Source organism: Chanodichthys erythropterus, chromosome 11, assembly GCF_024489055.1.
Source record: "Chanodichthys erythropterus isolate Z2021 chromosome 11, ASM2448905v1, whole genome shotgun sequence".
In the NCBI taxonomy this organism is placed as follows: Eukaryota; Metazoa; Chordata; class Actinopteri; order Cypriniformes; family Xenocyprididae; genus Chanodichthys; species Chanodichthys erythropterus.
Genome location: NC_090231.1, coordinates 1953909 through 1969373, shown reverse-complemented (window position 1 = coordinate 1969373; position 15465 = coordinate 1953909). Strand labels below are relative to the sequence as shown.

At 35.0% G+C, this 15465-nt stretch overlaps 1 protein-coding gene across 1 annotated transcript; it reads right to left on the bottom strand.

Annotated features, from left to right (window-relative positions):
- Positions 1-5457: 5457 nt before the first annotated feature.
- On the bottom strand, positions 5458-7020 carry si:dkeyp-74b6.2 (cerebellin-1). The gene is made up of 3 exons (XM_067400630.1): positions 6398-7020; positions 6189-6308; positions 5458-5854 (listed from the first exon to the last, which is right to left on the bottom strand). Exons 1-3 carry the CDS (start codon positions 6677-6679, stop codon positions 5657-5659), a joined length of 600 nt encoding a protein of 199 aa, XP_067256731.1. The 5' UTR covers positions 6680-7020; the 3' UTR covers positions 5458-5656.
- Positions 7021-15465: the final 8445 nt, after the last annotated feature.

The window sequence follows — 15465 nt, the reverse complement described above, 5'->3', positions numbered from 1 at the left end:
TGCCAACTCTAATTTTAAGCAAATAAAATGGATAAATGATGATAATAAAACTCCTTTAGCAAACATCAGGTGTGTAAACACAATAAATGATGCTCTTCATTGATGATCGTTCACCTGCAGAACAAACAGTTATAATGAAGCGTGACTCGCTCATCTGTTTTGTGCTTCTCTCTCAGGCGGCGTCCACATCAACATGTCCAACGTCGTCGGAGTTCAGTTCGGTAACAACAACTACATGAATATTGTTCAGAAGACCCGGCAGAGGCACCGGACGGCTCCATCTAGTGTCAACACATCCGAGAACACTCAGAAGAAGCCATAAAGACATTGTGCCGCTCCAGTCAGTTCTCTTCATCAGCTGTGAAGTGTCTGAGATGTGGCCAAACTATAACTGTGAGGCGAAGTGAAGTGGTTTCACTTCAAAATCAAAAGAAAGAAATTATATTTTGCATGCAAAAAATTAAAAAAATTTTTTTTTTTTTTTTTTTTTTTGCATTGACGTTATATTTTATATATTTTATAACCTCCCTCGTCCAATTATGTGTATATATATATATATATATATATATATTATACACATATACCATATTGAAGTACAATAGTAAAAGCACAACATATTAATGTTTATTGTACCAGATTTTATGTTGATTTTCATGAGTGTATTACAGTGAAAAATATTAGATTTTTTTGTGTTACATTAATGAGAGTAAATTGTGAAAGTGTTTAACTGTCCTGAAAATGTCACAATGCAAACAAAAAAAAATCTGATGCTCCTAAAAGTTTTAATTTTCTTTATTCAAAATATATATATTTTTTTATCTTTCTTTTGATTTTGAAGTGAAATATATGCAAGTCCATTTCCGCCACATAAGAATGTAAATCATGCTTTTGTAAACCATAATTGTGACAAAAAAAAAGTTAAAATTATGGCATATTAAGTCAATATTGTGGCAAAAAAAATCAAAATTGACAGTTGAAAGTCATTAATTATAATAAAAAAAAAAATGTATCATCAAATACTCATAATTGTGACTTTTTAATCTCATAATTAGTCATATGTTGGTGTCAAGATTTTTTTTTTTTTTATCTCATAATTATTACTTAGTTTGTCATAATTATCACTTAATGTGTCATAATTTCAACTTTTTATGTCATAATTTAGATTTTTATTTCTTAGATGGCAGAAATTGGTTTCCCATGAAATATGATCCTGAATAAATGAGATTCGAATTCAAATCATATTAAACCGCCATCTTTTACTGAAGACTTTTGGACATGTGACGGTGTTAACAATCAACTACTGTAACTGGCTATCAAAGTACTTTTCTACCTTTGATTAAATTTTTATATTTTTTTTCCAAGATGTGTCTGAGAGTATGTATTGGGATATTCCCTGCGCTTTATTATCGGATGAAGCTCGTACTGTCACGCGACGAGGAGGATCCATTGCTCTAATCAGGAGTGACAGTGCGTGTGGTTTAGTCAGCAGGCTCCTGGCATCATGACCTTCCCAATCCCATCTTCCCATCTGTCTGACCGGAATCTGAGCCGTATCATCAGCACCGTGACGCATCTCTCCTGGTGCTCTGGACAAAATGCTGTGAAACGGGTGGGTGGCTGCGGTAATAATAGAAACTGACGGTAGTTCCCTTGAAAACCATCAAGTCGGCAACCGCATTTACACAAGACATATTCTGTACGGTTAGACACGCTTGGATATTTATTCCTGTTTAATGCTAGACACAGAGGTGCCATTTATGCCTTTCTTAACTGTATAAAAATTTCTTCAGCAAAAATGCTAAAAATACAGGTACATGTACAAAATTGTCTGGAAAATACTTGACAGTTTATCCTTTTTTTGGCCACTATAGTTGTTTAAACCTGAAGAGGAACCAAATATAATTTACTAAAGAGCCAATAATCTCCTCATTAAAGACCTGTCGTTAGAAATCAGAATAAAAACGCAATGACAAATTCTGTAACTTATGCTATTTATTTTGTTATAGTGATTTGGTTATATTGTTTATATCCATTTTCATATTAAATGTTATTTTCTCTGAACTTTTTCGTGGATCCACTATACAACCAACTGACTAGTCAAAAATGTAATTGTTGCAATTCGTAACTTAAATTGGCAACTTAAGCTACGGTAACGCTAACGGAATTTCAGTAAAATTCTGCGTGCAAAAACAGGTCTATTGTCAATATCGTATATCAACATCATTTTTTCATTGTCAATATCATAGTGATGTATGAAGCACAGCTCACACTTTCAAACCAAGCAGCTTAATTTCTGTAGGTCAGCTCAACGAACTTGAATACAAGCGAAATCTGTGCGCAGAACTCGCCCTTACGATACTCCCGATCGCGCTGATTCCTACTGGAAAAACTGGATTTCACTGAGCAACGCTAATTGTGTTTGCACGTTTATATATCACCTAGACAGCCAACCAACGAATCAAAAATGTGGTTGTTGCAATTCGTAACTTCGTTTTTTACGAGTTGGTAGCTAAAGCTATTGTAGTCTTAGCATTTCAGTGTAATTTTGCATGCAAGGTTTTGTACAATCTGCTTACACCCCAGCTGATGGTTGTTTACATCATGCTAAAAATCATGCTAATCTTTTTCCTAAAAATCTTACAATTTTCGTATTTATTTATTTGCATAGCAAAATTTTTTCCCTATTTCACGTTTTAGTAGTCATCATAAATTAGGTATCATTTGAAAGCTTACTTTTTTCTTAATTCGAGCAGTACTTAAAAACCTTTCAGCGAACACCTCCCCCTAGTGGGTGGTGTCATGTTTCAAATTTCAAAATTTATTTTAAATATTTTATAATAAAAAATTTCTCTAATCTGGATAAAACACATATCATCGGAAAGGTCTGAGACTCAAGGTTCCATATTTGGCAACTGTTTTGTGATAGAAGTGATATTGTAACAGAAATGTAATAATTTGTTACAGGAGAACATATAAACAAAATTCAATGGAATTTGGGTGTCAATCAGTGGATATTTTTGGTTCTACGCCTAAACAAAATCTTATGGGAACTTCAAATTTGGAACACAACGTGGTTAGACATATGGCCTTGATTTTATAGCAATTTTAGAGTAAAAATTTTTTTGCAAAATATATATTTTGTTTAAAATAAAAATGATTTATTTTGTTAACTTTTATAACTTTTATATGTACTTCCAACATATTCATGAATTACAACCATGTTTGCAATACCATAAGTTTGGATAGTGCATTTTCACATCTATGCTCAAAAAGGGAGGTGACGGTTAACGGGTTGAAAACAACTCAATTTGGCCAAAGTGCTTTCCATTAAAACTACTTTTTAACAGCATCAATAACAAAGAACCAAAAACATAAAACACTAAACCAAAAATACATTAAAACTCCATTGCAATGAGGTTAGCACTGGGGAAACTCTGACCTGCTTCCTGTCCCAGTCAAAAGCCTAGTTGCTGCATTTTGTAAAAGTTAAAAGTGGTTCGGCCGAGTGGTAGCATGTACAAGGAAATCAGTATGGGTTCCATAATTGACCCCTGAGGAACCTCACAAACACAGACTGCAGAATCAGACAATTTCTTTTCCCCAATAGTAGCCTACTATAAAACTTTTGTAGAAATCCATTTGAGGACATTTCCTTGAATCCCTACCTACTCACACAAACGCTCTAAAAGTATGATTCACATCATGCAATTTCATGCAAAATTGCCACCTTGTGAAACAGTTACGTTTTCCGTGCATATCCTTAATTCTAACATTCTCTTTTAATATGCAAAATAATTCTGTTAGGTGCCTCATAACATAAACAGAGATCATGCAATGCCAGAAAAGAGTGTGTGTGAGTTTTATCGTGCAGCGAGCATCGACTCTCAGACCTGCTGTCCTCGGACGGTCTGGAGGAAGTTGCTTCTTTGGCTCTGACGTCTGTAGCCAGAACAACAGATGGCAGATAATGATGATAAATAGACACTGCAGCCACTTGTGTCCGTTTACACTCTGACCTTCATGGCAGAATGAAAAAAGATGAATCATGAGTCGATTTTAAGGCAAGACACTACAGGTGAATAGGGTAAGAAATGTTACTAAATATAAACCAATTGATTAATCACTGTACATTAAGATAACTGTTTTGTATTACGGGTTCTCTGAAATGTTACATGCAAATGAAACATCTAATTAAATATGCACACATTTGCATACGGAACTGAAATCTGAACACTGGGTGAAGACAGGTTCAAAATTCTTGTTTGATTTCATTACATATTAGAGTAAAAGGTTTTTTACAGAGGAGTTATTTTTTTATCAAATCAGATAAATCAGAAAATACTGTCAACAGACAGAAAAAAGAATAAAATGTTGTATAAAATCAGGTGAATGATATATGAACAAACCCCACAGTAAAAACCTTCAGAATATAGATATGAATAAAATTGTAAGTTTTGGTGCATGTAAGTGTTACTGAAGTGGAGAAAAAAACTTTTCTGGAAACGGCCTTTAAAATATGCATTGTAATCAGCAGAAGCAAATAGATAAAGTGTGATAAAATAAATGCATAAATGTGTATTTTGTATGTTTTCTTTCCACTTTGGAAACAAAATAGACCAAAATCTCAAAACTGTCCAGAAAAGTTTTTTTTTTTTCTCCACTTAAGTAACACTTACATCATGCCTTAAGATGTTTTATAGGGATTTATCAGAATATCATGAAAATTTATAATTATTTTTGTGTAATGCCCATGGCCGAAATTATAAACCTATATTCTTTCAAAAACAAAGGAAGTTCCAATCTAGAGTCTTTCATGCTTCAAGACATCAAAATTTTATTGTTTAGTTGGAAAGATTTGTTTTAAACATAAAATGTCTGGATCCCTCCCTTAAATTTGGTGATTTTTGGCCTGTCCAAGCTCCGACGACTCAAATGCATCTAACAATTAAAATCATTGTGACATAATCTGTTGAACTGGTATTTGAAAATTTTCATAATTATTCATTTTAATTACCAAAAACATAGTATCTGAGTTCTACATTTTGTTTGCAGTCCGCATACACACTTTTTTTGTGTCCTTGTTTCCCCAACCAACCAAGTGTTTTTTTCTTGACATTTTATTTGTTCGTTATACATGTTTGTTTGAAAATGGGTTTTAAACTTCATCCTAAATTCAGGTTACGAGGTTACAAACCTCAAACAAAATTAAAACAGAAGAGCTCAAATTATATTTATTTTGACATCCTGAGGTTATGATCTGCACATTCAGAACTTTTCACTGATTATTTGTTGAAAATCAAGCATTTTATATCCCATTTTGTACCCTGAAAGCGCAATATAACGTTAAAGGGGCTATATGTATGAATTTTTGAGCATTAATTGCTTTTTTGCAGTAAGTTGCTGCTGCAGTTCATTGAACGGCCACCGGTGTCGCTAATAACAAGGGTTTCTGAATTCTACACATAGCCTCTTTAATCGCATATTAACAAGCAGGTTCATGCAAAAAAGAAAGGTTGCAGAGGAAAGAAGTCCATCAGCGAAGGTAAGTAGGCCTACATGAAAAGAACATCGTCATGAACTCTTTCTCCTACAAACGTCTCTCTGCTGAATTTGCTCTTTCTATCAATGTCTCTATTTTCCACGTAAACTTCTATTTCTATAGAGGAAAAACAAGGAACCCAGAGAAGGTGGAGTATTTCCAGCCGCCCATCAGGTTTCCTCTCTCCAGTTTGAGGTAGGCCTTATCTCCTCTCTCCATGGTAACCAGACCGGCGTTGGTCGCCGCCTCACGTGTCACGTCCTGATCGCCAGCGAAGGCGGAGATCACCGGCCAACCGTTCATCACGAGACTCACCTGGGCAGAGGGTCAGAAAGTAATGATTTTGCAATATTACATTTTAAACTTTTTATATATATATATATATATATATATATATATATATATATATATATTTGCTAGGGCAAATTTCTCAATACTTAGGTCATTTTTTCATCACAACATCAGTCTATGTGAAATAAACTGTGGATCGTTTATCATTTTGGAACTTTATACTGTTATTTTCCTGCTTATCTCTGTGAAGCTGCTTTGAAACAGTCTGTATTATATAAAGCTGGCTTGACTAGAAAAGGACATAAAAACAAAGTTTCTCATGAAATTCTTCATAAGAGACCTGGATCTTTGGACTCACCTGTATTGTTTGCCTGTTGTAGACTTTGACCACATTGAAACTGAAGCTGTACACTCCTTTTCTAGGAGCCAGGAAAACACTCCGCGCCGGATCGAAATGACTGCCAACGTTCACCAGAACCTTCAACAGAACACAAAAAGACACTGGTTGCTTCACGCACTGCTGATAAAATGACTAAAGCATCAATTGCGTATTTCACGCATCGTTACCTGGTCAAAGTATATGGTCATGGTGCGGTTGCTCATCTCAGACGGTTCATGATTGTTGTTCCGGACGGCCGAGAAGGCGATGCGGCCGCTTCCGGAGCGCACCGACATTCCCAAAGCGTTCCCGGCCGGCTCTGTGGTTGGAGTGGAGTCGCACACGACTAAACACTTTCCCTCCAGCACAATGGGCTCCGTGTCATTTTGGCCCCAAACCAGCAGGGGGCCGATCAGACAGAGGAGCCCAGCGAGCAGCGAGGTGCAGCGGGCAAACCGTGAGCCGCCCATCCTGACCGATCCTGATCCACTCGAGTGTTTGAATATGTTGACGTCTCACCGTGTGTTTCACCTGCAGGTCAAAAACAAATGCAGACGGGTCCAAATATCCAGCGGTGACCCACTAATGAACCAGAGTCCAGATCTCAGCGCAGAGCGAGTCTGATTGTGTGCGGTTACATGAGACATTGGGTTACTTTGCTCTTCAGTGTTTCTGTGTGTTGTGAGATCACTGCGTAAGTCACTGTATCACCACAACACACACACACACACACACACACACACACACATGCCATCTGGACGAGACGTCCCTCATGTGGAGACCATCTGCCTTCCCATCATGCTTCCCAACATTCCCACACACACACATACACTAGTGTTATTTTAGTATCATTGAGATACTATTTTAATATTTTGAATTAGTTTATTTTTTAGATTTTCCTTTTTCATTTTAAAGTTTTGTTTTTTCATCATTTCTTGAAGTGTCTATATAGTTTTTATTATTTTTCAGTTTTAATTATTTTAGTATATCAAGTTAAACTAAATGAAAAATATGTTGCCTTGGCAGCTAGCTGTAAAAAAATAAGTTTATTTTGTATGTATATATAATTTATTTCAGTTAAAGGGTTAGTTCACCCAAAAATGAAATTTCTGTCATTTATTCCATACTTTCGTTCATCTTTACAACACAAATGAAGATATTTCTGACCCTGGACCAGTCATAAGTCACACGGGTATATTTGTAGCAATAGCCAACAATGCATTGTATGGGTCAAAATTATAGATTTTTCTTTTATGCCAAAAATCATTAGGATATTAAGTATGTTCCATGAAGATATTTTATAAATTTCCTACCGTGAATATCAAAAAAAATATATTTTATTCATTGCTAAGGACTTCATTTGGACAACTTTAAGGCGATTTTCTCAATATTTAGATTTTTTTTGCTACCTCAGATTCCAGATTTTTAAATACGGCCAAATATTGTCCTATTCTAACAAACCATACATCAATGGAAAGCTTATTTATTCAGATTTCAGATTATGTATCAATCTCAATTTTAAAAAATTACCCTTATGACTGGTTTTGTTGTCCAGGTTCACATTTTTGATGAAATCCGAGAGGCATGTGACTCCTCCATAGAAAACAGAGGACAAAGTCACAACCAATTTCTAGGTCCAGAAAGGTAGTAAAGACATCATTAAAATAGTCCATGTGACCATGTGTGCAGTGATAATAGACCATGCAGCTCCTTGTGAAAGTCGTTATTTTTGTTTTGTTTTTTGCAGTATTCTCGTCTCTTCATAACATTAAGGTTGAACCACAGTAGTCACATGAACTATTATAAAGATGTCTACTTTCCTGGACCTTGAAAGTGGTAATAATGCTGTTGTCTTTGGGAGGTCAAAAAGCTCTTGGATTTCATCAAATATATCTTAATTTGTGTTCTGAAGGTCTTACGGGTTTGGAACGACATGAGGGTGAGTAATTAATGACAGAATTTTTATTTTTGGGTGAACTAACCCTATAAAGTAATTTTTCACTTGCATGAGATCCAGCAATAGCAAACCACAACCATCTAATCACACACACAAAATCAAGCCCGCCCTACATTTGTTCTTGTTTGCGAAGCAGTTTCACTCAGAAATACGTCACAATACAGAAGCAAAGACTAGAGCATCTTCCCTTTCATTAATGATCAAAGCGTGGTCAAGTGTAGGGATTTATACAATTATAAACTCACTCACTCAAATATCTGCATGTTGTCTGAATATTGTATATTTTGTACAAAACAGCACAACAGGGAAGCGCACTAGGTTTTGGAACAGAGCCTGTCCTTCTGAGTTCTGCCAAAGTTCCCCACCGTTCAAGCAGACATTAAATTCAGCAATGTTTCTTACTCTTTCTCGTCCTGTTATCATAACTAGTACACATATGCTCTCACGTTCTGTCCATCCTGTTCTTCCCATGTGTTGGTGCTCTCTGCCACTCTCAATGAAAGCTCAGTTATTTCTCCAGCGCTGTGTTGGTTGAACACATTGCATCAGTACGTGTGATATTAATGCTGAAAAATGCATGTTTCAAATATGAAATCATGAATGTATAAACATGGAAAAAATAACTAGATGAAATTATAAAACATACTTTGTCTTGGCAAAGCCCAAATTTAAGGCCTGTTTGTGTTGAACTTGTTTTTTTCCCCCTAAATAACAGATGAGTTCATTACATTTTGTGTTGCTTCATAAAAACATTTTGCAAACAATTTTTGATAAATCTACAGTGCAGTGAGAGCCTAAAAAAGGATATATCACATGGGCTGTATATATATATATATATATATATATATATATATATATATATATATATATATATATATATAATTTTATATATAAATTTTTTTTCCATCACCATGCCCCTTTAGGGGTTCTATAGTAAACATACAAAACAAAAACATTGCTTAAAAAGAAATATAAAATAAAAGTAATTAAATTTGTTCATCATATAAAGCAGTTGAGTCTCTGAAGACTTGTATTAAATGGCAGCAAAATTGCTGGATTTCTTATTCCAGTAAAAGTACTGTTCACACATGCAGTGGCTTTCCATCTTTTATTTCTATTTCTACCATTTAGCACCAAAGTGTCATTTAAATTCTGTGATTTAATTCTTTTCTCATGTTAGATGATCAGTAAATGAATGAGTATAGAGTAATTGTGGTAACAGTCATTGTGTCAGCTCTGTCAGAACCATCACATCACTTAATAGTCTCAAATGTTTTTGTAAATGCACATTCACACGTGTATCTGAATCAGAGTACAAATGCAAAGAAACAACAGTTTATTAGCGCATACTGATAAGAAGTAGCCTTTGTGTGAAGTACACTAGTGTTTTTTAGGTCTTTAATAATTCTTCGTGAAGATTTTACAGTGCTAAAACATGTTTACATTTGTTCGCTCATATTCAGGTGTACATATCTGCAAAATAAATATATGGAAATTTATTTTTGACTAATTACTTGTAAGTTGTGATTTAATCTAGTTTAATTCAGATATCTGTAGCTAAGAATGAAATGAAGCATTCGTCTGAGAGAAACATGACTTAGCAAGTGGGAGTATTGGCATTAGTACTTTTTCGCACAGTCTTTTTCTTCTGGAAGACTTTTCCGTTCGGTTGTTTCTTCCATGTCAGTGTGACGTCCTGATCGCCCAGCGTCTGCTGTAACTACACCACAAAAACAGGCTTTGATTAAACAAGTTCATCCTCAAAATGATCTGTTATACTTTATAAATCTTGCCAAAAGTGCAGAAACTGGTGAAGCTCAGAACACAAAGCATATTTTGTCATTTCGTGAGGAAAGACTGACCAACACATTGAACAAATGCTCAAAAATGATTATTTTGTTAAATCCTATTTCATTCAAACTGCAAGTTAAACCTGATGTTTTCTGCAGTCACATCCACAATGGTTTTCATTGCAAACTCCCGTAGGTTCATCATGCTTTAGTGATGGATGTTTCACCATGGATTATATTTCTCATGAGAGCGGTTTCTAAATCTGAACACAATCGTCACCAAAAACAAACGTGGCAAAAGGAATCCAGTGTTTGAATAAAGTCTTGTTGCACATGCGTGATGATCCTCATGAGACTCTCACTACTGTAATACATTCATGAAAATCAGCCAGCCAGCACAGATTGATCTTGAGCTGGGTCAGTATTGAATTTAACACATTCCACAATTAATTTTAGTCAGATGAGTGTTATAAAATCCACCTTGCGTAAGACGAGTGCACTCAGTGTAGCGTCGTCTGCGTTCTCACTGGCTTTCACCTGCACTCGGATCACCTGCTGCTGCTTCTTGACTGCAGGACAAGCACACGTTATATCTTAAGTTAATCTGGCTTTTCCTGTAGATAGTCTGCTCACACACTTTAGCTCTATAACCAACATCAGAGAACTGGGAATGCATTGTTTTATTATTATTAATGATTTAATATTTCTAAATAGGGATGCGGAAGGTACACTGACTGAAATGAATCATGTAATTGATCAGTGTTTCACTTAACCTTACATTTATTTAAAATATAAATGAATATAAAAAAAGAAAGAATATAAAAATAACTAGAGAAGAGCATTTTGATAAATATTTGCACTGTATTACACACTGTAAAAAAAAATCCCGTTGTTTCTACGGACAAATACCGGCAGCTGTGGTTACCAGAACAATACTGTAAAAATGACATCAAACCGTAAACATACTTACGGAGTTACATGTGAATTTTACATTTTAAATATGTATATTTAACATTGGATTTCAGTACACTGTAAAAAAAATCCCAGTAAAATTTACGGTAAAATAACATATTTCATTAACTGATATAATGTTAATTTACCAACTTAATGAAGTACTAATATTTGTTTTGTATCTTTATAATACACTGACAGTCACCAAACACAGTGGTGATGAGAGTCACATGATGAATCAAAGTTCATCACAAGCAGCTTTTCCACAAGCTGAGGAGGACAATACTAATATATAGAAGATGCACACAGTGTCATTCACACACACACTAAACACCATCATGGTAACATGCATGACATTTTAAAAATGCAATAAACATTAATTTAACAACATTAGATGTAACATAAACCCTAATGTACATAACTGATTAGAAAAAAATGAGAAAAACTAAGAAGAAACAGAGTTATTTCAGCGAAAATATATAAAATGTGAAGTGTCACGCATGGAATTGTGGAAATGTCAATTTACGGTTTTTCACTGTAAATTTTACAATGAATTGTTATTTTTCACTTCCAAAAACTGTGAATTTAACGGTATTTTACCGTAAAATTACATTAAATGTACCATTAGATCTATTACAGTTATTCACCGTACTTTCTGTAAACCAATTGAGTTTTTCACCGCAGCATTTTTACAGTCTTTTACTGTTAAAATCACGGTAATTTTTTACAGTGCACATTTACCTGTTAGTGATGTCTTCATCATTTAATGTAGCTATGTTTGAATAAATCTGCCATGAAAATGAGTTGTTACAGTTTAAATGTTTATATTTCACCAACAAACTGAAGTAGAAACAATTGTTATTACAAAAAAAAAAAAAAATCATATAAAAAATGGCTTATGTGCAATTTAAATGTTTGTACAACTCAGTTTTAGCTATTTGAGTGTTGATTATTTCATTAATGAATTTATTATTTTCAGTTTCAGTAATATTTTTTAATTTATAAGAAATAACAAATTATTTTGGTATTTATGATAATAAAACAGCACATTTGTGTTGTTGTTGTTATTATAAATTAAATTTATTTCCAAAAACATTTGCATTGTATTAAAAATATATATTCATAGTACATTTATAATAATAATAATAATAATAAAAACATGTGCATGTTATGTTTCATCTTTTTTAGTAAGTCTTTTATTTTAAAATTAAATGAATTGGTATTTTAATTTTGTAATTTTTATGAAATCTTTCCGAATTTCCCTCATGATTCCCTTATTAATTCCATTCATATTGTGCTGTTCAGTTTGTCAACTAGTGACCAAACAGTCCAGCTCACACCTACCTGTGCTACAGTAGAAGTACTGAAGGGCAGTGCAGTATTTATCGTCAGTAGCACGATAATAATCTGTACCAGCACAGTCTTCTTTGGCCGTGATAAGTTTCTGAACAGCGAGTTCAGTTGAGGAAGTAAAGCTGGCCTGATCTGACCACTTCCAGCTGTCCCGGTACAGTCCGATCCAGGTATCACTCACAGCTTTTAGGTTAAGCAAGTTGGCTATCTGGTAGTCGACATCTTGACTCCTAATGATAACCAGGTCTGTGTGATGCTCTCTGCAGTACTTCTGAGCATCAAGCCACGTCTTTTCCGTTTTGATTAAAACCATTTTCTCTGTTGCATTGGCACTTTCTGTGGAAAACAGAGTCAAGACATCAAAATCATGACTAGAAAGTGTAGGAAATTGGAAATTGTAGATTTTACATAAGAGTTAAAGTCATTGTGTGATGAAATTATTATATAAAGTGAAGTGATGTGTTTTTGTAAGAAAAAATATCCATATTTATAACTTTATATACTAATCAGTAGCTTACACAGTTTTTCATTTTTGGCTGAACTAACCCTTAATATCTTCATGCATATCATGTATTCTTCGTTTGAAAGTCGCTTTGGATAAATCAATGTAAATGTAATAAATGCTGAAATGAGCATCAGTAAAGAGTGTTTCTCACCGTCGCTACACACGAAATATCTTGTGTGATCACAGCTGTAATCACTCCATAATCCACTAGAATATATCACGGCACACTGCGGTCCCGCACCAAAGTTATCCGGCTGGTCAGGATACCAGGACTCAAACTCCAGGATCTCATCCTGATGAGACCATCGCCAGCTGTTGATGTCATCGTAGAGCCCAATCCAGGCAAATCCATAAAATCCTTTTTCGACTACGACTTCTTTCAGATTCGTCCAGTCTTCATCGCTTTGAACCGTGGCCAGGTCGATATGGTTTTTCCTGCAGTAATCTTGTGCGTTTTCCCATGACATTAACTCTCGGATCAGAACATACTCATGTGGTTTACACAGAGTTAGTGACAGGAGTCCTGTCGAGAGAATACCGTGTTTTTAGCTTTTTATTTATTATTTTTTCCTAGTCTCTTTAAAGGTGCCACTCAATGAATTTGATTCTATTTGGATGAATTTTATTTATTATTCTGACACCTGATCGTCATCTTTAATTTTGATGTTCACAAGTTCGATGTTTAAGAAATGAGTCACTATAGTATTTCTGTTGTAAAGCAGTGGTAAAATACTGTAGATTGATTAATAGGATATCTTGATTTTAAAGTGCCCCTATTATGCTTTTTCAGATATTATATTTCATGTAGTGTGTGTAGTGTTTGTGAATGTAAAAGTTTCAAAGATCAAAATCAAGTTTTTTGTTTGTTTGTTTTTTTTTTCTCCTAAAAGAAAGAAGTGATTCTTAACTGAAACGAGTCGTCAGTAATTCAGTCTCACTTCCTGCTGAACCTATGTAGGTTTGTCACTCATTTGCATAATGGTCTTCATTGGCTGATCAGCGTCTCTTTGCCCCGCCCTCAATCTCTGTAGCTGTATCTGAGGCTGGAAGAGTTTGGTTCATATCGAGAAGATGCTGTTTTCTGCTGCCAAAGCAAATCCACTTTGATGAGATTGATACGGTAAAACCGACGCCATCGTTACTGTTTGTATCACAAGAGCTGAGATTCAGATATGATAATGAGCATTTGGTATCTGACCAGTCACAACAGACTGGGCCGTCTGACCAATCAGAGCAGAGCAGCTCTCAGAAAGGCGGGGTTTAGAGAGACCGAATCCTTGATCGAACTGTTTCAGACATCGAGAAAAGAGCTGATGCTGCAATTTATGAGAAAATTAAAGTGTTTCATGACCTTGATGTAAACATGTTGTAGGAGAAACCAAGACAAAACAAGGAACCTTTAAAATAGCCTAATAGGACATTTAAAGGTGCCCTAGAATTGAAAATTGAATTTACCTCGGAATAGTTGAATAACAAGAGTTCAGTACATGGAAATGACATACAGTGAGTCTCAAACTCCATTGTTTCCTCCTTCTTATATAAATTTGATTTGTGCAAAAGTCCTCCGAAGAACAGGCGAACATAACACCGACTGTGACGTAACAGTCGGGATCATTAATATGTACGCCCCCCAATATTTGCATATGCCAGCTCATGTTTAAGGCATTACACAAGGGCAGCCAGTATTAACGTCTGGATCTGTGCACAGCTGAATCATCAGACTAGGTAAGCAAGCAAGAACAATAGCGAAAAATGGCAGATGGAGCATGATCCATGATATCATGATATTTTTAGTGATATTTGTAAATTGTCTTTATAAATGTTTCGTTAGCATGTTGCTAATGTACTGTTAAATGTGGTTAAAGTTACCATCGTTTCTTACTGTATTCACGGAGACAAGACTGTCGCTATTTTCATTAATAAACACTTGCAGTCTGTATAATTCATAAACACAACTTCATTCTTTATAAATCTGTCCAACAGTGTGTAATGTTAGCTTTAGCCACGGAGCACTATCAAACTCATTCAGAATCAAATGTAAACATCCAAATAAATACTTACATGCTGATATGCTGCATGACGAACACTTTGTAAAGATCCATTTGAGGGTTATATTAGCTGTGTGAACTTTGTTTATGCAATGTATTATAGAGTTGCGAGTTGGGGGGGGGGGGGGGGCTTGTGCATTTAAAGGGGAAGCGCGCTGAATCTGCGCATTTATAATGATGCCCCAAAATAGGCAGTTAAAAAATGTAATTAATAAAAAATCTGTGGGGTATTTTGAGCTGAAACTTCACAGACACATTCAGGGGACACCTTAGACTTATATTACATCTTGTGAAAAAGGGTTCTAGGGCACCTTTAAAATATGGTTCGACCAGGATTAAATAAGGATTTAATTGTAATATTGTGCTTTAAAGTCTAAAACACTCGTCTCTGGATAAATAGTGCTTGTATTGCGCATAAATTTAGTTATTCCTGCAGGTTTCACCCTCAGACCAAAAGCACGCGCACCAATGATCTATATTTGTGGAGCGCACAAGTCGTTTCTCAGTTTAAAAAAGTCACAAGTACCAAAATGAGTGGCTTACTGTGCTTAAATGGTCAAATACATACAAAATTATGTCAGCATGATGTGTAACAGTATACTGGATCCGTGCATAAACTCTTAAAGTGACTCCTGCTGCTGTCTGACATGTT

Excerpts from the sequence above, each read along its gene's own strand:
- si:dkeyp-74b6.2 (XM_067400630.1), bottom strand. The coding sequence starts at position 6,679 with ATGGGCGGCTCACGGTTTGCCCGCTGCACCTCGCTGCTCGCTGGGCTC. Across the intron at positions 6,309-6,397 it reads TGACCATATACTTTGACCAG|GTTCTGGTGAACGTTGGCAG; the intron begins GTAACGATGCGT and ends GTTCTGTTGAAG. Across the intron at positions 5,855-6,188 it reads ACAACAGGCAAACAATACAG|GTGAGTCTCGTGATGAACGG; the intron begins GTGAGTCCAAAG and ends CCCTCTGCCCAG.